The following is a 25352-nucleotide window of genomic DNA, read 5'->3' on the forward strand; positions in this document are numbered from 1 at the left end:
GGTTATAGAATTCTAGTTGCTCAATGCAGAAAATTCAGAAAATAAAATTTAAAAATATCTTACTTCCCCCTACTCAAGGATTTCTAATACAGTGATTATCAAAAAATACCACTTTTTTCAGTTGGCATTTGTAGTTCCAGAAAAATCTTTCATAGGGATTTAGATGAAATTTCTATGCATGTCTGTGACTTAAAAAGAGTAGTATACTAGAAATATCAAGTGCAAGCAAACCACACAGAGGTCTCCAAGCTATGACAGCTCATCTGGTACTAGTCAGACAATGACCTATCATGTGTACTCCGTGCTTTTCATATAACAGAGCTCAAACACGGATGAAAAGCTGCCATCACAATCAGCACAGCCACTGTAAAATGTATGATGTATATTTAAATTCTCAGTGGCACTTGTGAATGTAGATGACTTGGATGAAGCACCTTTAAGATAAATATTTATACATGTTCATTAACCAAGTCCAAATAAGTCATCTTCATGTTGGATGTCTCAGAAGACCGAAGTTGTTGCGATCTTTGTCAAGTGCACCCTAGAAACAGACTAAACAGTGAACTGTGCCCTGTATTTTAAAAATACAATATTAAGTCTACTTTATATTTTATAAGTAGGTATATACATCATAATTTTTAAGTGTCAGTTAAAGTCTGGCTAGGGTTATATGTATTGTGTGTATTTATTTTAAAATTCTAAAAAAGTTCATTTTTAGCTTGAAAACTTTAATAACTGAAGAACTCATAAAATATATAAAACAGTGGTTATTCCTGACAACTCATTAAAAGGATCTGAAGAGCTTTTAAAAAACATAAACATCCATCCTTACCCCCTCTCTCTTTCCTGCCTGCATAGTTCAATCTAAGGCCACCAGGTTATGGTAAGCAAAGTAAGTATCCATTGGTGTGAGTGTAAAGGGCAAGAGAGATGAGTTTTATATCAGGAGATTAATCATGTAAGAATATATATTAAGGATAATGGAAGCCAGTTTTCTGTCAGGGAATTACAAATATGGCAGGAAAAAAATAGAATGGTTTATAATACCAATAAGCACATAAAAATATAGATATAAATGTATATGTGTATAAATTTACATGCAGGCATACTTTGGAGATATTTTAGGTTTGGTTTGAGATAACCACAATAAAGAGAATATTGAATATAGCAAGTCATGCAAATGTTTTGGTTTCCTAGTCCATATAAAAGTTATGTTCACACTATACTGTATTTTTTTAAGTGTGCAATATCATTATGTCTAAAAATACAATGTACACACACACCTTACCAAATGTGACACAGAGATACAAAGTGAGCAAATGCTACTGAAAGATGGTGCTGATAGATCTGCTCAATGTAGGGCTGCCACAAACCTTCAATTTGTAAAAAAAAAAAAAAACACAGATTCTCTAAAGTGCAATAAAATTAAGTGCAATAAAACAAGGTGGGCCTATACATGCATCTAGTCCTTGGCATTGTCTACTGAGAAGATCTAGCAGGAGCAACATCCCAGGAACAATGAGCACATCTAGTACCAATATCTTGGTTTCTAAATACCATTCTCTACTAAAAGGAACCAGAGCTCTGTGGAGAAATAGGTGGTTGCAGGAATAGGATAATGGAAAGTACATGTTGAGCCAGGAACATTTTCAGTAAGAAAATAATTCAAAGATTGCTGCTCATGTCAAAAGAACACAGATGCCAATTTGAAGTGGCAAAAGCCAGCCCAAAGTGGCTTCTGTTAACCACATTTGGGACAATTTGAAAATCAAAATAAATAATGATAATAACCAGTATAACCCATTGGGAAAACACAGAAAATGAAAATTTGATGAGGAATAGGATATTTACATAGTTCCAACTTTCTCCCCCTCACAAATTACCTATTAATTAGAAAGGGGAAGAGAATGGAGAAGACTTTTATATAATTCCTAGTTTGAGCAATTAAAGTTAACATCACTATCTATGGTTCAAATAAAGATGGTGTGTCACCTCATAGAAAGTATAAAATGAACCTAAAAACAAGAAAAGACCAGAAAAACACAAAGTGAAAGAAGTTTTACAAAATAATTATCCTGTAATCTTCAAAAGTGGGAAGATAATAAAAGTCAAAAAATGACAAAAACTAGAGACTACAGCCCTGGCAGTGTGGCTTAGTGGACTGAATGCCAGCCTGCAAACCAGAGGGGTGCTGGTTCAATTCCTGGTCAGGGCACATACCTGGGTTGCAATCCAGGTCCCCAGTAGGGGGTCTGCAAGAGGCAACCACACGTTTATGTTTCTCTCCCTCTTTTTCACCCTCCCTTCCCCTTTCTCTAAACATAAATACATAAAATCTTTTTAAAAAAAAACCCCTGGAGACTACAGAAACATGAAAATTAAATGCAGCAAGTGATCCTGTACTGGCTCCTTTTGCCATAAAGGATGTTACTGGACAAATGGCAAAAGTTGAATAGGATCCGAAATTTAGATGGTAACAATGTATTAACATTAACTTCCTGATTTTGGGGGGGTGTTATATTTTGGAAATGTGGGAGGATGAAAAAACACTAACAGTTATAAAGCAGAAGTTACAAATATACTCTCTGAAAGATTACTCAAGTAGCAGTATAGAAGTACGGTCTTCAAATACTTTTGTTGATATACCCCAATGCTAAAAATATTTAAGTATGTACCTTTTCATAAGTGTGTATATATAAAGTTATATACTTGTCCTATAGCATGAACATATTGTTTAAATTATAAAGCAGATTCAGACATAGAAATTAAAATGGTATATAACACAGGACTATGTTGATCTAATCAGTCATCTTGTCTACCTCCTGTGATGCAAACACTTCACTTGGAGTCCTCTAGTGAAGGGAATTGATAAAAGGGGAGATGAGACCAGTACACCTATTTAGATAGCTTTTAAAATAGAAGGAACTGATAGAATGAGAAAAAAGTGAGGCATTGAATTAAGTTGGTAGGAGTAGAGAGAAGGAGCTAAGAGCAGACTAGAGAATCATTTAAGGGAGAAAACTCTTACAGGACTCAGGAAGCGATGTTCTGTATGAACAAGGATGGGGAAGGCTTGAAGATGATTCCAGGTATTGGGCTTGGGTGAACTGATGGAAGCACAGATGGAACAAATAAGAGATGGGTGAGGTGGAAGAGGAAGAATAAAATATATTGTTTTTCCAGGCATATAGCATTCACTGCCAATAGTATTTTCACAACATGGTGAAGAGCAAGAAAGACATAATTCATGTTAATAGGAAGCAATGAACTAGCTGCATTGAAAATAAATGTAGTTCACTATTTGGATAGATGCTGCCTAAAATCAAATGTCTTCAAAGCATAGCCTACAGGAGAAGGTATGTTTTGTGCATGTGGGTTCCCAAGTGTTGGTGTGTGTGCAGATTTGTCTCTCCATGTGTACACATGTAACGGCATATGTGCATCCATGTAGCTGGTTATTTTTCATGGAAACTCAAGTGACTACCTAGGTTTATGAAGTATTGATAAGACAAAGTCTTGTCATGCCATATTCATGGGTTTGGGTAAAATAAAAATTCATTCTATATACAAACATTGAATCATTATATCATATACATGACACTAATATAATGTTATAGTCGATTATATCTCACTTAAAAAAAGCCATTCTACTTTTAGGTGTATTGTTATTAAATTTATTTTATTAGAAGTACACTTAGACATATTTTATCTTTCATGTGCTAAAACTTAAAATTATGTATTTAGATATGATGGGTCTTCGCACACTTTTGTGGAATTTCTGTAAAAGTAGTAAGCATAATCATTGACATAATGACATAAAGCCCACCGCAAAAAGCCTATTACTTGAAAGACAAAGTCATGTATAAATCTACCATGCTGCTGAGAGGATACATGGCAATATTTGAGAGTTTCCCTCAGTGTGTAAAGTTTGGAGACAATGTTAACAGGTAAATAATGTTTAAAGTACAGTGCATTTTTAAACACATACTAAACTATATACCCTCACCTTGTATTATTTAAATTTGAAGCTAAATAAATTATTTCCTATTTGGGAGTAATATTTTTATACTAAAAGCTAACACTTCTTAGACTTAATAATCCTGACTACCACAGAGAAAGGAAGTTAGATATGTGTTTTATGGCCACAACAATTTTACACTCACTTCCCTACACCTAAAGTTATTGTCAACTAATTCACTTCCTTTCTCTGGCAGTAACTACTTCTGCCTCAACTTTTCATGACATTAAAGTACATGAACATGGCAAGTGTACCCATGTACCTAACAAATAACATTCCACTGAAGCAAAGACAGAAAAATAAAGGACAAATTATATTAACTTGCATTCTGGGTTTCTTTGAGGCCCCAAGGCGACACTAATTTTCTAGACTCAGATATTAATAATCTACTGCTTGTCCAATTGAATGGCTTCTGCAGCAATGCACTGACTTATAAAGCATGACATTATCTGCCAATGCTTTCTTCTCAGGGCCCAATACTAGCAAGCATCTTCAAGAAAATTGTAAACAGAAATATACTACCTGCTGGTCAGGAATGAAAGTCTTCAAAAGCAGGGAAAACAGAGTTGATATAGCACAAATATTCAAGAAAATGAACTGTTTCCTTAACTTTCACTTTAACTGTTATATTGAACTTAATTTTTTCATTGGAAAAAGGTGTAAGTCGATAATAGTCATGTTGGTATGATAAACATACAAATCCATTTCAGTGCTGTTGTTCTTATGGTAAACTATGACACTGCAAAAATGAGATACTACCTTTGGATGAAATTTCAAAAAGTTGGTTGATTTTAGCTATTCAATCACTGGTTAAACAGAGTATAGCAAATACAATGCAAGTTTTCTAACAATGTGCCATTCTAATGGATTTCCATTCAGAGTCCAAAGGCCTATTTATTCTCTGGTAGAGAGGAAAAAACAAAAACAAAAAACATCTTACCCGTCTCATGATATACTCCCAAACTACTTGAAATATGTTTCCTTGCATTCTCAATATTCATTAATAAAGTTACTACATAACTTAAAGCCACTCTTTATATTTAATATAGTGCTACATATTTATAGTAGTATAGAACCTTTTCAAAAGAATGTATGCAAAAAAAAACATTTATAAGAGGTGATAAATCCTTTTTCAAAAATAGCTTTCCTAATTTGCTTATTGAGGGTAGGAGAAAACCATGAACAAAAAATTTACCTAAAATTGTTCTTTATTACAAAGAGTTCTATAAGATAACTAAAATCTATAGTATGCAACTAATTTTTTTATTCAAATACAATTTCTGGATAGCATTTTTAAATTATATAATAAAACCTTTTGATATTAAATATATTCCCTCTTAAATATGGATCTTAAGAAAATAAATGGAAAATAATTCTTGATATTGTGTATTTTAAAACCTTGGGCAAATGATTTATTTATTATGAAATAAAATGAATACCATGTTCTATTTTAATAATCATTGTATAAGTATTTTAATACATGTGTTATTTTTAAAAACCTTTAAATAGTCCTTTTTCTATATCCAAATGCTCTTCTGCATTTTTAAATTAAAAAAAAAAAAAAGTTTACCGATGGCCTTTGGGTAAGTGGGAGCAAATCATTTTAACTAATGGTAAAAAGAATATTTTTGATTCCATGATCATATAGGAATTCAGTATCAATTATAAGTTACTCTAGGACAGATAAAGGCATGTAAGTGGCATTTTAAAAAGGATGGCTTGATATCCATATAGTGATACAGTTAATTTCCATTGTCTATTTAAGGAAGAACAATTCAATTAACCCACAGCTGACCAGAATGTTTTAGTTCAAATATATTCAATATTTCTGTCAAATGAATCAAAGCATTAAGAGCCTAGCTATTCACTAACATATTTGGAAGATACACAATAATCTTAAACTTTAGATTTCTAACACTTAAGGCTGTAATAATGATATTCAAAAGATAAAACTTCAGTAGTTTATATCTGGAGATGAACTATTAAACAACCTTTTTAGAGATTTCATCCTTTCTACTTAGCTAAAATAAATATCAGAAATAAATTTTAGAATATAAAAACTAGTTTTCTCAAAAAACACACCTTATAAACATTCAAAATATACTTATTTATTTAAGATGAGTCCTCTATAAAAAATTTTGGATTTCATTGGTTATTCTTTTAGTTAACATTTATATCTATTACCATATATATCTTTTTCTGGTCAAAACAAATTTCTGTGACTCAAGTCAGAATTTCCCTGCTAGCCTCTATTTCTTAGGTGTGGTACACTAGTAGAGGTTGCCTTTATTTTGACTACCACAGTACTGTTTGATAAGCTACCGTAATATAGAAAATACCCAGAACAGCTAAAAAAAATATTTCATAAAGGAAATTTCTGTAATTTAGTAGAATTGTGTATCCCATAACTTAAGGGCAATAAAATACCCATGGCAATATAGTTTTTTAAAGTACATTAGGCTAAAATGTTGTTCCTTCATATTACAATCCCTTTAAAGTTAGGAAGTTGGCCATAGGTATCAAAACAACACGTTTTCTTACAGGCTTTCCCTCTTACCTTAGAAGATGAAGAATCACACTCCTGACATATCCACCCATAGCCTGTTTGTTTAGGAGACTTTTTCAGAGGAGGATCCAGACAGCCAAAATGGTAGCACAGTCTGCATTCATCACACCTGCAAGGTAAACAGATTTGTGATATACCTAAATAATATTTTTAAAATCCTCTTTCAAAGATAAATAGCAAACTATTGCACATTTCAACTTTAACACTGTTAATTCTACCATTACCTCATAAGATTATTAATGTTTATGACAAAAAACAATCTAAACATGAAATCATAATGGTAAAAAAAACAAAATATAACAGTAAATCTAACAAAAAAAATATCATTCAGAACACTTTGAAAATAGAAATGTTAAGAGTATATGAATAAATGTATGTGTATAGCCATGTGTGTTTAAAACTAACACGACAATATCAGCTTTGAACTTCAAGAAGTAATCATTTGCCCATTAGATAGCTTAAAAAAAAATAGCCAAGATTTGGAAACAGCCTAAGTGCCCATCAGTAGATGTATGGATAAAAAAGCTGTGGTACAATTACACAATGGAATACTATGCAGCAGTAAAAAAGAAACAACTCGTACATTTTGCAACAGCATGGATGGACCTGGAGGAAATCATGCTAAGTGAAATAAGCCATTCAGTGAAAGAAAAATACCATATGATCTCAATTATATGTGGAATCTAATGAATACAATAAACTAACGAACAAAACAGGAACAGAAGCTTAGATACATAAAAGAGACTGATAGCTGCCTGAAGGAGGGAGCAAGGTGAGGAGAAGAACAGGATGAAACATGATGAACAGATTAACCAAAGAATATTCATGCGCAACATATGAACATGGACAACAATATGAGGATTAGCTAGGGGAAGGTAGAGGGTGGGGCTGGGTGGAGGTGGAGAAAGGGAGAAAAAGCAGCAAAAACTAACAGCATAAACAATGAGAATAAAATTTAAAAACAATGCAATACACATAATTCAAAATTATAAATTTAAATCAATACATTGTGATTGTTCTAAAATTTTTAGAGATCTGAAGAATTCTACAGGCTACATATACAAGTAAATAATCAACTCTACACAATTTATATCTCATCACTTTCTCAAAGTTAATATAGATTATAAATAAACTTTCTATGTGTATAGCATGCTACTACAATCTATTGCAAATAACAACCATTCTAAGAACTAGATATTATTTTCTCAAATATAAATTTTCTCAAAATTTACCTGTCACTTTTTCTCAGTGTATTTGGTTTTTCAAACGACCTCCTAGTACATTTAAAATCTTATTAATAAATGTTTTGATAGTATCTTTGCCACCTATGATATACAAAATCTAAGAAAACTATCATACCTATTCTTCGTTTCAGACAATCTCATCCTGCTGACAATGAAGAAAGATCTGTATTATTTCAGTGTCTTATAAAAAGAATTTATCAGTTGGAATAACAAGACCAAAATTTAACAACAAATAACAAAGATGTATATATCTTATAGAAAGAATTTTATTCCTCCTTTTCTTTGTGCTTTTTTTAAATTAAAATATACTTTCTCCAAATCAATTTGTCAAATTCTCCTTAAATATTGTTTCTGTCACTGATTTAAAACTTTAAAAATTGAAAAATCCGCAACTAAGCAACCAAGGGGAAAATTACAGGACCCACATTACTTGAATATATACTAATTCCTATGTAATAACCTTTCTGAGGAAAAAGGGGAAGCAGCTATTATAAACACTCAAAAACAACTGATTTTTAAAAACCATCACAGTAAAGGGGATTATAAATATACATGCAAACTAAAAATTTCATGTAATGCTATAAAACCCAATCTCCCAAAGACCCATTTTAAGAATCAAGAGTTTTTCTCAGAAAAGTTAGCAACTTATCTAAGTTATTCAAGTACAAAGAAGCTTAATACACAATTATATGTCATAAGTTTACTCATTTCTTCATCTACATCTTTCTCCTTATGAACCAGATAATCTTATGTACCTTTCCAAAAATCTTCTTTCAGACTCAAGATATAGAATTGGGGAAAAAAATGTTTGCTATCATAATTCTAGCCATGGAAAAAATAAAAACAAATAAGAATAACAGTACTTTATTTACTCTATCAGTGTTATAAATGAACTATCCAAAATTATATTTAAAAGCAGTTAAAATATTTAAATATCTGTGTTCTAACATTAAGAAATAATAGGTTAGCCAAAGATCATACATGCATAATCCACAGACACAGACAACAGTGTGATGATGGCCAGAGGGAAGGGGGGTGAAGGCTGGGAGGAGGTGGGTGGAGGCTGGGTGGAGGTAGGCAAAGGGGGAAAAAAAGGCAACATCTGTAATAGAGTCAACAATCTATCTGAAGGAACCCAAAATACTAATCAAAAGAACATAAGTACCCCTATGTTCATTGCAGAATTATTTACCATCACCAAGATATGGAATAAACCCAAATGTCTATCAGTAGATGAGTAGATAAAACTTTGGGGCATTTACACATTGTAATTCTGCTTAGCCATAAAAAAGAAAATTTTACCCTTTGCAACAATATGGATGGACCTGGAGAACATTATGCTAAGTGAAATAAGCCAGTCAGAGAAAGACAAACACCATTATGATTTCACTCATTTGTGAAATCTAATGAACAAACTGAACAAGCAAAACAAGAGACAGACTCATAGATGGAGAACAGATGACAGCTAGTGGGTTGGGGAGGTTAGGGAGTGGAGGGATTGAGCAAAAAGGAAAAAGGACTCATGGACACGGACAGCAGTGTGGTGATTGCGAGGGGGAGGGGAGGGGAGGGGAGTGTAGGGGACTAAATGGTAATGGAAAAAATACAATAAACATTAAATCAAAAAATCAGAAAAATTAAAATAAAATTAAAAAGGCAAAAAGAAATAATAGATGATATATAGCTAACATCAAATGTAATATAGACTAAATGGCAAGGCCACACAATTTTATGTTTTAATTTATTTACCTTTCAATAGTTAAATTTTTAATTACATTAAATATATGGATGGTTATAGGAACCTTCAGAGTATAAACATTTCTGAGTTTATGAGAATGTTGAAATTTCTAGGTAGTTGAGGGCATATTCCTTCAAGCATGAAAACTAGTATTTCAATCATCTTTGAAAGGGAAATTTGAAAATCACATTCTTTACTTTATCAAGAAAATACATAAAACATAATTACACTGTCTTTGTCATCTCCGGGTCATGAGTATGAGTACCAGACGTGCTACGTGGTTACCAGTGTGCCTGCAGTGGGTGCCATCCTTCTGCTGCTGGGTTTGAATTCTTACATTGAACTTTCACCAGTTTTCAGAGTCCTCACTTGCTTGAACAGGGTCAGCCACTGCTTTCTAACATTGTCAGGGGATTTGTCTAAGCAGTGTTTGCCCAACCACACTTCGTGATGGATTCAGAAACCAGATCACTGACCTTAGTAGGCTATGGCAAATTGACAATACAAAGGCATGAAAATGAGAATTTCTACTAAGTAAATGGACTCAATTTTTGGTAAATATAGTCTTTTCTGTTTAACTTCAGGGATTCTGGCAATGTTCCTTACATCTCACAATGCCAATAATCTGGGCTCTTGATAGGTGAAGAGATATAGTATTAATGTCTCCCTAGTTCATATCAAATTACAGCATATTTACTTTATAACTGTATAATAATAATTTGAAAATTAATATTTATAGTATATAATTCAAGTCAAACACCAGAATGAATATACAGGAGAATTTTAATTCATTATTTTTTTACCCTCTTCTACACAGGTGATTCTTGTTGGGATATCTATGAATTTCCAGTTATTAGACTAAGAACAAGTTTGTTACATTGATATAGTCCCAGTTTGTAGATGATTTCAATTAACTGTAAAATCAAGTTATCTTTCAGCTCAAGAATAAATGCAAAAGGGAAAAGAGAGGTTTTACATGCTAGATTTGTTGGAAGATGATGTTGAAGCACATGCCACTTAGCAATGACCCAATCCTTACTGATCCCTTCAGTTGTGGTACATTTGAGAATGGCTCAGTCTGCATGTGGAGCTCTACTGAACTTGTGACAGGTTCCAGAGGCAAGGAGGCTGCTGGTCAGAACTATGGGTGATTTGGGAGCTCTGTCAACTCAGACAGAGCTCACTCATCAGTAAACCAGACTGCAATTCCAAGACTAAATAGCAAAGAGGAGTAGCTGATACACTTCTGCCAAAATCCAGGAGAGAAAAACAAAAGAAGTATCTCTATCTTGAAATCATTAGCTCTATTAATAACAAATATACTAATATAAGCTCTTTAAAGAAATGACTAAAATTGTTTCCATCTGGAAAAATGTCTGCTTGTTTCTACACTAGAATATTGAACTGAAGACATATTTATGTGCTGCTTACAAAAATATCCTGAATAACACAGCAAACTTGAGCAGAATTTGCAAAAATTAATATAGCATAGATAAACATAGGAGATACCATTAAGAATACTAGAAATTTAAGTACAAGGTAAATAGTAAAAATAGTGTATTACTTATTTCATGTACACACACACCACTTTGTAAGCTTTAGCCAATTCTGTCAGAACAAAATCTGGATTTGTTACAAATTTATATAATTTTTAAAAACTCAAAAATCAGCAACTCATAAAGATCTGTAATCATTCTGCTACCTAAAAAGCAAATTGACTTTGAAATAGTTAACAATCAAATTATTATTGTTGGTCCCTACCTCTACTTCTTCCATATACTTGGAAGCATAATGACAGTACATATTTAATTTATCAAAATAAACAGTGAATAAAATGTTTTTAAAATCTTCTGCAAAAGAAGTCATTGACCCACAAAAGCACAGTGACACAGCACAATATACTTTATTAAATAATGCAAATGTCTATGTAATAAAAACAGACTATTATAACATACCAATAGTACATATGTTAAATAGGAAGGAAAGGTCTTAAAATATTGAGAGAATATAAAACTAACCTGTAAAGAAACACTATCAAATTTTTAATAAAATGCAAACTGGATGCTTAAAGAAGTATTTTTTAAACATCTAATAAATACTGTCTACATTAACACTATAGGGCACTCTAAAATTACAATTTAAATGAAATTAAATGAATCCCATTTATAAAAGGAAAACGGACTGTTTCATTGGATTTTTACTAAATACAATTTTCTAGGCATCAGATTAATAATGGATACAGATGTAAATAACAAAGTAGCTGAGTAAACTCTTTTGCACGTTGATTTAACAAAATGCGGTAAGCAAACATGGTTCTCTGTATATTTAAAATACTTACTTAGCCTATGGTTAAGTATAGCACCCTAGACAAAGAAGAGGACGAAAATGATTTATGTTTGTATGTCCATGATCCATAACAAGCAGTTATGTTTATCTGATTGCTGAGAATATACATACAAAAGTAAAAAAGAAACAATTGATATATTTCCTTTTGTGCCCAAGAGACAGGCTAAACGCCAGTGTTCCAGAGGATTTAACTCCCCTAATGTCCAATTGGTAATTTCACTAGGAGAGCACAGTAACTACTTTTTAAACTAACAGAAACAATTAAGTGCACCTCCTATGCATATAATTTGTGGCCAGATGTTAAGCTAAACTTCAGGAAGAAGAGCTATCCCCAACATGGGATTTGAAAAGGAATGTACATTTTTTATGATCAAGTTGATTCATAATCAAGCTGTTTTTTCTGTCCATGACACATTTATTTAGATCCCTTCCAAGTCCGTATTGAGACAAATAAAGTACTGGCTCTGAACATACATGCTATTATATTGGTTCACTTTAAAGAAAACCCTAAATATCAGGATAGTTCATGGATTGCTTTTCTTACTTTTCCATCATTTCAATGTAAAAATTCTCTACAGGAAAGATCAAAAGAATTGGTCTTGAATTTTAACATTACTTAAATAAAATCTCACTAGCAGCTTGAACATTACACAAATCTATTAACCGGTAGTGATAGAGTCTTTCATTGAACAGTAGCCAATTATTTCAAAAGGAGAAAGTGCAGGCCTGTGGCCCATGAATTGAATCACTTTTAACAGAATACAAATATGCACAAAATTCTGCAATCTACCAATATTCAAATAACAGTTAATATCAATATAGACATATTTTATTCCTCATATTTTACAACAATTTTAGTGTAAACCACTTATATAATCATTTTCTAAACAAAGTAACTAGAAAATGTCTTTATCATATTTCACAAACATAAGACTAATGTGGAAGTCTTCAACATACTTTTGTTCACGCCACTTCAGACTTTTATCAAAGCCAGTAATGTGTGGTAAGGAAGACAAAAATATCCTTTACACATGAAATTATATTATATCAAAATCCAAATTCATTTTAATAATCAAATAATGGGATCTTTTCAGTTAACTACATCTGCACAACCAAATTACAGGATTAAAAGTGAAAAAATGAAATATGAAATAAAAGAATTATATAAAAATACACAGTAAGGTCAAATACCTCTTCACAGCACGAGAGAATGACTCGACATTTCCATACCTGAACTTGTCTGCTATGTTCTTGAATAAACTGATCTCCATCTGCTCATGCCCTGGGAAATTTTTCAGCAGTACAACCTGCTGGGCTCAAGCCCCACGTAACTTTGAATTTACCTGTTCATAATGAACTAATTATGCTCTAATCAATAGTGTAGGTCTTAATTTTACCATGTAAATCAGATAAATGAGATAATGGCTGGGGGTCAATCTCATTTTATTTACAAAGCCCAGCAGGAGCGTCCAATTTCATTACATCTTCTGTACCTGAACAGCAGTGAATCTTATCAGCAGACCTGCAGAAAGTCTTTGAGCGAGTGCTGGGAGAAAGGGGCCTGCATTTTTATTAAGAATGCATTTGCAAAACACGTCCATCTCAGAAATATTTATAATCACAATCCGTAGTATATGTAAAACTGACAAAGTGCTGACTCAGGTTGTAGAAAGCAATTTCTGCCTTCATATGCTATACAATACTAAAACGGAATCTCTTATACAAGTTACAATTGTCAAAAACAATTTAAGAAAACGAAATTAATAATGTTAATATTCCATTGTGCTGCAAAGAGTCCTTGTGAATAGGTTTTGGTGAAATATTCATAAAATATTCCCATACTGTGAATCAAGTAAAACAGTGGTAAGTTTTGTCAATAAAGAACACTAAGTGTTTAAAAAGAGAGTAGTATCATTAAGTGATAGAATATAAAACCAGTAAGTAAGATAATGGGTGTGAATATTATTGTTTATGGTCAGCAGTCTATTTTTAATATCATAAATAATAAAGATATATAAATGATAAAGAATTTCTACATCTTTATTATTCTTCCAAATTTAAGATGGATAAAGGCTAAGGCTAAATTTTGTTTTCATGTTAAAAAATAACCCTAATTTCAAATCTTTTTTTAAAAGGAATTAGTGGATTATGGATGAAGATACATGTTTTTTGATTCACTTCTGAATCTAAAGTATTGCTTCCCCCACTATCAGTATAAAATAAAATAAACATTTAACTAAATTTATGAGAGTAACATATGTGTTGTATAGTGTATGTGCTGTGATAAAATTACCACTTTTTTTTTATCTAGAAACAAATATGTTTGAAAATGTAAGGGCCCTTTTAAAGAGATTAAAGCAACATTCAACCAATCAATATCAGCCACAGCCCTGGCTGGTGTGGCTCAGTGGATTGAGTGCCGGCCTGAAAGCAGAAAGGTTACAGTGGTTCGATTCCCAGTCAGGGCCTGTGCCTGGGTTTCGGGCCAGGTCCTCAGTTGGGGGCGTATGAGAGGCAACGGATCAATGTTTCTCTCCCTCTCTTTCTCACCTCTCTCTAAAAAATAAATAAGTAAAATCTTAAAAGAAAAACGTCAGCTACAACACAATGATTCTTTTAGAAGTGCTATACACAAATGATTCTCAAAGTGATGTCCCTGACCAGTGGTATCAGCATCACTTGGAAACTTGTTAGAAATGCAAATTTTCAGACCCATCACAGACACACCGAATCAGAAACTCCTGAGAGCCAGAAGGAAGGAGTACCATGGGATAAGGAGGATAAGGAGGGAAATGTATTTGTTTTTAACAAATCTTCCTATGATTATGATGCAATGTAAAGTTTGAGAACCATTGCTATATACCACCACATCATTCTTGTATTTCAGATCTTTTAATTTCCTTCCTGGTATTTTAGTGTTTTTTTTTTTCTTTTCCTATTGCAATACAAAAAGCCATCATTTATCTGTTGTGCTGTTTTCTCTCACATATGTCTGTGAGTTGGTTCATATTTTCTTAAGTACCTATTAATATCTCCTTTGAATAGCAACTGGACCAATTACAGAAAAGATTTAATTTTACACTGTGGAAATATGACAGCATTCAGGAGATTATCAGGAGAAAGTGTTTTCCACTCCCTTCAAAAGTTCTCCTATTCCAAATACATGTTTCTAGAACCAAATATTTATGAATTATGCAGTTTATATTTGTGATGTGTGAGACAGATTCCTAGGGCTAGCACCAAATCTGGAATAGCCTACTGACCACTGAAGACTGCAAGATGGAGAATGATGACAATGCAGTATTCTAATTAGAACCATGGTAGGGATTTTGATTCATAGTGATACCGAAACTATAGGCTTAATGAGTTCTCAAGAAATGTAACATAAAATGACCACTAGTCATTTCAGACCATATATCAAAGGAAGGCCAGGGTCTAGTTCATTAGCACATTCTTTTAAGAAAATGGCAATCTGTAATTTTTCTTAAAATCAGCTGGACTTCAGCAATCATAATAATTAGCAACATTTTTCTTAAACTTACATAGTAATAAACAATGAGTCCATTCTTATTCTTAAAAAATAAGCCTACTCATTTTGCTACAGGTTATTAATATTTTTCCTCCAATGTTATACAATTTTTCAATAAGTTAATCTAAGTTTATACATACTATTTTTAGTAAACATCCAGTAATATGGTTGCTTACTATAACTATTCATTACTAGCATACAGAAACTTTATATTTACACTTGCTTTTGATTATGTATCACATTGCCTACTCTACTCCTAAAGATGTAAACTATTTTCAATTGCCACTATACCTGAAATGATGCCCAAAACCACATTTACAAATCAGGAAACTCTAAGAAACAAGTTGACAATTTACATGTGTATGTGAATTTCAATTTCAACAAAGAGTCTCTTCTAAGTCAGTTCAAGATGGAGTGATGAAATATTTGACATATTTCTGTAGTTGACTTAAAACTTGATCATTATAGCTTGAAGATCAAATTTTAATTCTGTAAATCCTGGAAAAATAAAGATATTGATGAAGATCTTTCAGCTGGCAGGCTGTATAGTCAATAAGCTTTGTATCTCCCTCCTTATTTTTCTTAACCTTATCCTTAAGGTTGAGAAAGATAAAATTATACTGAACACAAAAAGTTCATATTAAATCAATGAAGACTGAATAAATTTGGGCATTACTAAAACCATCTAGAGATCAACACAGATATATTCTTACTTATAAGCTCAAAATGTGAAGTTGTAAAAATTTCATGCTAATAATATTAGTGCTTTCACACAAGGACTAGTAAGTCAAAACTAGAATACATATGCTTTGCAAGTCTTTCACTTCTGAATATTAGAAATGTTTAATGTAAGAGTCTATAGTTGCTCAATGCAGCATTTCATATATGGATATATGTATTCAGTTGAATGAAACATAATAGCAGAGTAATAGAATGCACTGTCTTTCTCGTTACTGGTATTGTCAATGACAGCAGTAAGTAGCACATTGCATTTAAGTTCCATAGGCTTCCACAACTCTTCAGTAAATCCAAATACTGTATATCATCATTTGCCAAAGAAGCAAGAGGGAAAAACATTACTTAGTAGGACAATTCTGACAAGACGTTATCTAATATTTTTCAACAATGCACATAGCAAATATTCCTGATTAGTGCAAAAAAAAAGTAGAAGGAAAAAATAGAAAAATATCCACACAAATTAAGTGCCTTGTCAGTCCAAGTAATAAACCAATCAATTACATTCTATCCAAACCTGACAAGCAAAGGCAACTTTTTGCAGTGATAAGATTATGGAAAGGACAAGATAGCTGTTCTCCTTTACATTATGTACTCTATTGAGAGTGTTATCCACACTTTTAAAATCACACTTATAAAAGAGGTTTCCAGGATTGCCTCCGAGGATGAGCTGTGGCAGAGTTGGGTCTCATGAAGGGTATCTACACAGTAAAGTGATAAGAAAAGAACATTAACATTTAAAGATCATAGCAGCTCTGTACTATGTCTTATGAAACATACTAACAACACCACAGTAGATTCAAATAACATGTAATCTGGTCCAAAGAGACAGATACCCTAAACCTAAATGCCGCGACCTCGTGTAGGCTCCTGCTGGTTAAAGTGGCACTCTTTCTTCATTTAAAACATTGAGTTGTCTCCTCTTGTATTATTATTTCTTTTAGTTGTCAAAACAAATCTGTCTTACTAAAACAAAAAATATGAATATGATGATTTGTATTTATATGTGTTTAATTAATACAGCAAATGCATGTGATTAATAAATATCTTGAAAAACAGCCATTTGGTATTTCTCATCAAATACAGCATTTGCACAATGCTTGGGCAAGCACACAGCCATGCCGTGAACAAGCACACCTAACCCGTGTGGACGCGCTGGTTCTATTCGACTGTAGAGACTCAGGGTGGGAACTGTCAAATGATTCTTATCCCCTGTGCCAACACTGCCTTCCTTTAAAAACAAAACAAAACAAAACAAACACTGTACCAGAAATGTTTGGTTATGGTTGTGAGAAGTATATACCTAACTAGCTAGTGTAGTGGATTGTACAACAAAATGTCACAGAATATACCACATGTCACGACCTGGTCTTTGATCATAAATGCATCAATGTTAGCCCGATTTTCAAAACTTATACACTTGCCTTTACTTCTCAAAACTTTCTCTAGTGTTTCTTGTACTGCTTTCCTCTACCAACATATATTCATTTGCTACCTTTGTTCCTTTATTTTTTGGAGGAGAAATTTTAGGTGCTTTGTGATTAGAATATTTTTTAACTAAGGTACACATAAAAATTTATCATTTCCTTCAGATATTTATATCTGTGTAGATGAGGTGAATTGCCAAGTAGTCACATATCACAGAAAAAGTTCATTTCGATATATAACTGTCAGAGAGATGTGTTTAATGCTTCTAAGTTCCACTGAGAAAAAGAAAGTGAAAAGTGGCACGATCACAGACAAAGCACTACAAAGAAGAGCTCCCAGACCAAACCAAGTACCTCCAAAGAAAGCCAAAACAAAATTGTACAAAGAAAAAAAGAATATAATGGAGAAGTTTTCAGAGACATGTACTTATCAACATATGAGAGACAGAGCTAATCCCCTTGTTGAGTAACAGGGAAATAGGAAGAGTTGAATTCCCTTGCTGAATAGTCTCATGTTCTAATTTCTCTCAATGCTTCAGTGTCTAAGTGGAGAGCTTTAAGCACATTCTGAATCTGATATTCTGAGAACTGCTTTATCTACAGGTTCAGTACTACTAGGTAAACACAATGCTAGAGGAAGCAATCACATCATTTACCATAGAAGTACACCTAACTCCTAATTATATGTACAAATGATGGAGACTAACAGACAACAAAAAGGTATATTTGTATTTAATTTGATAGGGATTTGATAGGGATTTGAATGTACATACATTGGGTATTAGGTAATCTGCTTGAACCACCAATTAAATCTAGGTTGAAGTCTAACTTTGTAAAAAGCTAAAACACTATCGCTAATATTCTTCCATCCTCAAGTTCCACTTAATATTCCAAATCTCCCTTAAAGCCATAATAAGCAATGTGACTCATTGGCTGCTATCTTCCCAGGATAAAAGAGTTATGGTCTTTTACTTCAGAGATCAAGTTTTGACTTTGTCTTCATTCCGTATGTACCTAGTAAGCTTGCTAGGAAATTAATGTAGAAAAGAAGAAATTAACTAACTTCAAAGGACTGGCCTAATGTACGCACATGTACTTTGTATCTAGTGTAGTTGGCACTGCTGCCAAGAAAAAGCATTTACTACTTCTGCCTCAGCACAGCCGAGCACGCCGAAGCAGCGCAGTTGGTGAGGTAGTGCGCCTTTCAGAGCGCGAGCTGCACAGTCAAGACTTGCCCCGCTTTCTAGCTGAGTGACTTTGGACAAGTATTCTCATTTTCCTCGCCCATAAAGTAGGGATTAAATTTTATGGGGTAGCTGTGAGGATTATTTGAGGTAAAGTACAAAAAAGCACCAGCACATTAACCAGCATATAATAAATAAGCATTCTATAAATCAGCAACCAATATGAAGAACAGTAGATTTATCAAACACTACTGTAGTGTATATTGGAAGGGAAAAACTATATTCTAACAATATTTACTTTTACAGTATAATTTCAATATATAACTGGAATGACTTCTGTTTCATGACACTCAGTGTCTCTATGCCTCAGTTAACGCATCTCCAAAACGGAGAAGTGCGTAGTTCATAGGACTGTTATAAAAATTCAATGAGCTAATAATACATTTAGAGAGCAGAGAATAGAGTCTGGGACATAGTAAGATCTAATACTGGCATTTTCATTCTCAGTCAGCAAAGATTTCAACATCTATCTGAGTTTAATTACAAATGTTAAAAATATATGATTCTTACATATTACCTAGATATCAAAATCTATCAACTCCAAAATGTATACCCAATCTTATTTTCAAATGCATTTCACTTCTAATTTCATTATTATTATATCCATTTCATAGGTCCAAAACTATACAAAAATTACCCAAATCAAACCTCATTATAGGAGGAATAGATGAAAAAGGATGTTTGATTTAAAAAGAAAAAGAAGAAAAACCAGAGACAATATGTAGCATGTCCTCGAATAATGTTTCATTCAACTTTGTTTCACTATAACATTATTAGGGAGATGTGGGAACTTAAATCTTGTGTGTATCAATTAGTCTATGGTAAAATTGGTTGTGTTTTCATTTGGAGTCATAGAACCTACCCATGGCATTAAGTGAGGACTAACTGTTGTTGGTTTTAATACTAGAAAGCTAGATTGTGTTTGTTTTATGATTCCAAGGACTGAAATTATTGAGGCCTGACAGCTCCCCTGGAGACAAAAACTGCCAAAGGTCAGAGCTGCCTGGAGGGGGAATAGATTACCGTATTTTTCAGACTATAAGACACACTACCTGCCCCCCTCCCAATTTGGGAAGAATAATGGTTCCTAATGCTTGCTGTTGAGTTCTGTTTACATGTACATTGGTGAAATATTATGTCATTTATGCTATTAAATATTTTACCACATTTTTTATTCAATTTTTCCCCTATTTTCCTCCTCTAAAACCTAGGTGTGTCTTATGGTCTGAAAAATACGGTACTTACACACTTGTATCCCTGCAGCAGCTCTTTCTCTTGTCACTCAGTGGTGATGCTGGGCAGATGAGTCAAGTCTCAGGTAAGTAATGGGATAACAGACTTGGAGAGCATTTTCAGGACTGTACAGTGTTTGTTTTGCCATCTCTTTGAGTTATAACAATAACAAATTTGAGAAAAAATGAGGCCGTTGCCCTCACTTTTTACAAACAAGAAAATGACTGGAGAGCTAACTTAATTCACAGGTCATTCATCGGGCCAGTAACCGAACTGTGACCATGGTCCCAGTCCTCACAAACAACTGGATTGATAACAGAGAATCCCTTCTGTATAAATGAACAATATTGACACACTGTGGTGGAAAATAAGTAAATAACTACAAAAAGTAAAGTTTACTAAAAAGTAAATGAGTGAAACAGAAATATTTCATTGCTCTAAGTGCTTGAAATTACAATGTTTACTACTCTAAAATTGCATACTCCAGAAATACCACACTTCACTATGTAATTAATGTATACCACATCCAGGCTTCTGTTTTCTTTAAATACAAAGTACTTGTCAATAATGCATTTATATTTTTAAATTTAAAAATTAAAATGTTAACACAATGTAAAAACTATTTATGAATCATGTAAAGTTACTTAAAGGTTTAGTGTTTTAATATGTAATAGATTTTGGAAGTTAGGGAATGTCATATATTAATACTAAATGTGTGAGGTGGGTTAGCCACTCCACACGTCTAACAAAGTCATCAAATCAACTGAATTATTAAAAAAAAATACACTGAGTAAACATTTTCTTTCTGATCTTAATTTTATCAGAATATGACCTTAATAAAAACATTCAGGGGCAGCTTGGCTACTTTCATTATACAAAAACAAGTATTTTGAAAATTAAACATCTCTTCCCTAATTTTTACTAATAGAAAAGTGTTCTTTTTTTTAAGATTTTATTTATTTATTTTTAGAGAGGGAAGGGAGGGAGATAGAGAGAGAGAGAAACATCAATGTGCGGTTGCTGGGGGTCATGGCCTTGTGCAACCCAGGCATGTATCCTGACTGGGAATTGAACCTGGGACACTTTGGTTCGCAGCCCACACTCAATCCACTGAGCTACGCCAGCCAGGGCGAAAAGTATTCTTAAAAAGTAACTTTTTAAAGTCAAGTTTCCTTTACAAGACCCAGTTTATTTTCTGATTTCCTCTTTAGAATCTCTTCATGATGTATAATACAGCATCATTTTAGGTCTAAAGACATTAACTTAAATCACTGATCATTGCTTAGCCAGATCTATGGCTAAAGGCCACATTCTTGGTTATAGGGATGGCCAAGTAACATGTAAGAACAGTGACATAAAGCATTCAGATTTAGATTTTAGACTGTTCTGTGCTATAAGACCTCTCTGTTACCCTAAATTGCTCAGTGAATGCTCAAGAAAACCTTGTACTAATGGTATTTGGGAAATAAAGGAAAGAACAGCATATCCCAGTGGAGAAGGCAGCAGGAGAACATACGGCCTTCCCTGAGCATCTTGAAGAATACTGCTGGGCTTTCCGCAATGACTGGAATTCTGATTTTGGCCATTTTATCAGACAAGAGAAAGACCCAGAAGGTTGGGAAAGCAAGACATATTAGAGCTTCAGGATGCAGTTATACATTAGCAATAAAAAATGAGGAGAGCCAAGGGAACAGATCCAAGGAGGGCTAAGCAAAAGTGAGAAACCCAGAAAGAAGGCAAGAGGAAATAATGAAGCAGCTAAGGTGTGCAGAATAACATGGTAAAGAATAGTGCATCAAACACTGAAAAAGGTTTCCAGAAAGTCACAGAATGGGAAGAGAGGGAATGGATATCAAGGAATGTTATGATGGAAAATTGTTCCCAAATTATTCTGATATATTTTAGTTTTCAAATAATATATATAACAGCTTTATGTTTTTAAAATTTTGAACAAAGTCACTAAAATTGCATGAATAAAAATATATAAAGATGCTATAAGATTATATGGATTTAAACACTTTTATATTTTTTAATTTTTTTTGGTATATGTGCGATACAATTTTATATCAAATAAAGATTTTAAATATATGTATTTCCACTTACCTGCCTTTACTTTTTTTTAAAAAAATAGTTGTTATTTTTTAGAACACTTGTAGATTTGCAGAATTATTGAGCAGGTATACAAAGATTTGCATATACTCCCTCCTCCCCACACCTTCTTCTTTCTTTAAATTTGAATTTTAAAAGTCTTTATTTTCCCATCATAGCACTTTTGACAGTTTGGGTTAGGAAAAATAAAAGAAAATAATGCCAGATAGACAGAAATAGAGGAAGAGACAAACATTCCAAGACTTGGGAGTGTGTACACTTTATCAGTTCATATTCAGTGCAATGATATGGAACAAGTCGCTGAGTTAGATACAATGGAATAAACAATGAATTGAGAACGTGATGGAAAGGAAGACTTTCAGATGAAGACTGAGCTAGTATTAATTCTACCCCCGGTATTTTTGTTTTAAGGTTTTACACTACTTGTGAAGAAGTAAAATCATATTTAAAGGGAGTTGGTGATACATTAAGAATGTACAAAGGGGTACCCCCCAAAACCAGAATTATCTTCTGCAGGGTGAACCCTTGTAGAGGCCTTCCCTGCTAGGTGAGTGTTCTAGGAACCCATCTGTATCAGTGTACCAGCTGGCATTGTTGTGAGAGGCTGCAGTTGGCTTCAGTGAATTTTTTTGGAAGGCTCAACACATTTGCCCATTTCATGATGGGTGATTTACAAGCGCCCCCGCCCACACCGCACTGGGTGTTCAGCAGTTTTTGACCAAAAATGGCATGACCCCAGTGCCCCACCCTCCCTATTCACCAGGTCTCTCTCCAAAGGACTTTGTTTTGTTTCCCTGGATGAAAAAGTCCTCAGAGAAACATTTTGCCACGTGGAAGAAGTGAAACAAAAAACAGCAGAAGCACTAAAAGGCATCAAAATCGATTAGTTCCAAAATTGTTTTGAACAATGGGGAAAACAGTCTCCATAGGTGTATTGCATCATATAGACAGAACTTTGAAGGTGACTGAAGTTTAAAAATCTAAGAATAAACACAGAATTTTTATAAATAAATTCTGGGTTTTTTGAGGTCCCCCACTAAAAGTTCTTTAAAAGAGGTCTAAATAATAAAACAATAACATAGAAAAAATGAAATGAAAAATACACAGTACAAAAGTAGGCAGAAAAAGATGGGGAAAATAACAAAGAACAGATGAAGTAAACAGAAAACAATACCAAGCTGGTAGATTTAAACCCAGCCATATCAATATTTACATTAACTAAGTATCATTACCAACCCAGTTAAAAGATTGGGATTCTCAGACTGTATAAAATAGCAAGTTCCAACTACGTGCTGTTTACTAGAAATCCAATCCACTTTAAATGTGGTCCATGTGTCTCTGTATGCATATGTGTATGAATGTCATACAAATATAAATATTTTAAATATAAAAATGTAGACGGTTAAACTAAGGAGGGTAAAAGATATGCCATGGAAACAGCAATCAAAGAAATCTGTTTCTTTGTAAGTGCTACAGTAATATCAAAGTTTGCTTCAGAACACTAGGATGTTACCATGGTAAAATTATATTACTTTAACAAAGGGAACAAATCACCAAAAAGAAATAACAAAAGAGATTCAAAATGTATAAAGCAAAAACTAATATAACTGAAAGTTATTATATACAAATCTACAGTTATAGTTGGAAACTTTAATACTCTTAATAATTAATAATACAAGTAGATAAAAGTATATATGAAAACACCTGAACAATACTATCAACCTGGTCTTTTATAGGATTTCTACTCAAAAACATAAATACACATTCTTTTCAAGTGCACATAGAACAAGATAGACCATAATCTGAAACAACAACAATAACAAAAAACCCTCAATGAATTTGAAAGGACTGAAGCCATACAAGATAAGTTCTTTGACCACAATGGAATTAAACTACAAATCATTAACAGAAAGATATATGGGAAATTCCCCCAATACCTGAAAATAAAACACACTTCTCAATAACCCAGGAGTTAAAGTCACAAGGGAAATTAAAAGCTTAGAGCCTAAAACCTGAAAGTTTTGTTGTGCAGGGCTGTCTTGCCCTTCCTTACTGTAGTGAAAACAGAAATCTTAAAACACCTGGCTATTGCCTTTAAGAGATATTATCAGATATTGCACTATTTCAGAGCTGTCTGGAGCCACTGGTATTGCCAATCTGGTTCGTGGGTCACCATGAGGGAAAAACATTTTTAGCTGGTCTGTCATTTTGCATGCAGAGCTTTAAATGATTGAGATTCTCTGCAACCCTCCTTCAACATTTCACTATACCATTTTGTCCAAGAGAACTGTGTCTCCTCCCTAAAGGCGCTGAGAGTCAGTGATCAGGTTGTGCTAGCAGGTAACAGGGCTCGTGGTCTATGAGGTCCCTACCTAAGTGCAGCTACAGTATAAAGGCTTCCAAAGGCCCTCTCATTTAGATCAGTAAACATGTGAACATATGCAAAAAAAAAAAAAAAAAAACAGGCAGCAATGTCTAAATTCTCAAGCACCATTCCTGTGTTGCTCACCTCTGTATCTCCAGGACTAAGTCCAGGATCTGGTGCAAATGAATATACAATAATTATTTGCTGAATGAATGCTTTTCTAAAGTCTTCCCCAAATGGTTAGAACTTAGTATAACAAGAGGGTAAAGCTAAGGGCCTGAGAGAGAACTGGCAGAGGTCCTGTTAGGCAGTACCTATGAGGTACTACTAGGTACTTACTATCTGTGAAGCTTTGTAAAACCACAGATGCACACAGTCCACCCCCATAAATTTACAACCTGCTGATTTGGAATCACAAACAGTGGGCTTTGTTTGTTTGTTTGTCTTGCTTATAATTCTTTCTACAGGTGATTTGCAACCCAAGCTGACAACCACTATCTTAGGGCTTAAACTAAAAGGCTTCTGGAATAAAGCAGTGATTCTCAAAATGTGGTCCCCAAACCATCAGAATAAGTGTTAAATGAGAACTTGTTAGAAACACAAAATCTTTGGCACCAACCCAGAAGGTCTAAAACAGAAACTATGATGTTTAATATGAGTTTCAGATTATTTGAATATACCCTAAAGATTAAGAAGTTCTACTTAAGGTGGAGCAAAGTCAGCTGGTGTGAAGGAAACACGACGAGGCATGGGAACAAAAACTAAAAAACAAACAAATAAGGAAATAAACAAAGGGGG

At 33.4% G+C, this 25352-nt stretch overlaps 1 protein-coding gene across 7 annotated transcripts in view; it reads right to left on the bottom strand.

Annotated features, from left to right (window-relative positions):
* The window catches only part of PHF14 (PHD finger protein 14), a 182497-nt gene that overhangs the window by 58990 nt on the left and 98155 nt on the right, over window positions 1-25352 (bottom strand). For 6 of the 7 annotated variants that reach the window (XR_006784410.1, XM_045828012.1, XM_045828016.1 and 3 more), the window contains one exon: window positions 6576-6693. Coding sequence is in view for 6 of the 7 variants with exons in the window: in XM_045828012.1 (XP_045683968.1) it covers window positions 6576-6693 (118 nt within the window). In the remaining variant the exon portion in view is untranslated. Of the gene's footprint in view, window positions 1-6575; window positions 6694-11573; window positions 16878-25352 lie in introns of those variants that run through there. The other variant, XM_045828020.1, reaches the window with a different exon arrangement.

Source organism: Phyllostomus hastatus, unplaced genomic scaffold, assembly GCF_019186645.2.
Source record: "Phyllostomus hastatus isolate PE091 unplaced genomic scaffold, TTU_PhHast_1.1 phas_scaffold_78, whole genome shotgun sequence".
Taxonomy (NCBI): Eukaryota; Metazoa; Chordata; class Mammalia; order Chiroptera; family Phyllostomidae; genus Phyllostomus; species Phyllostomus hastatus.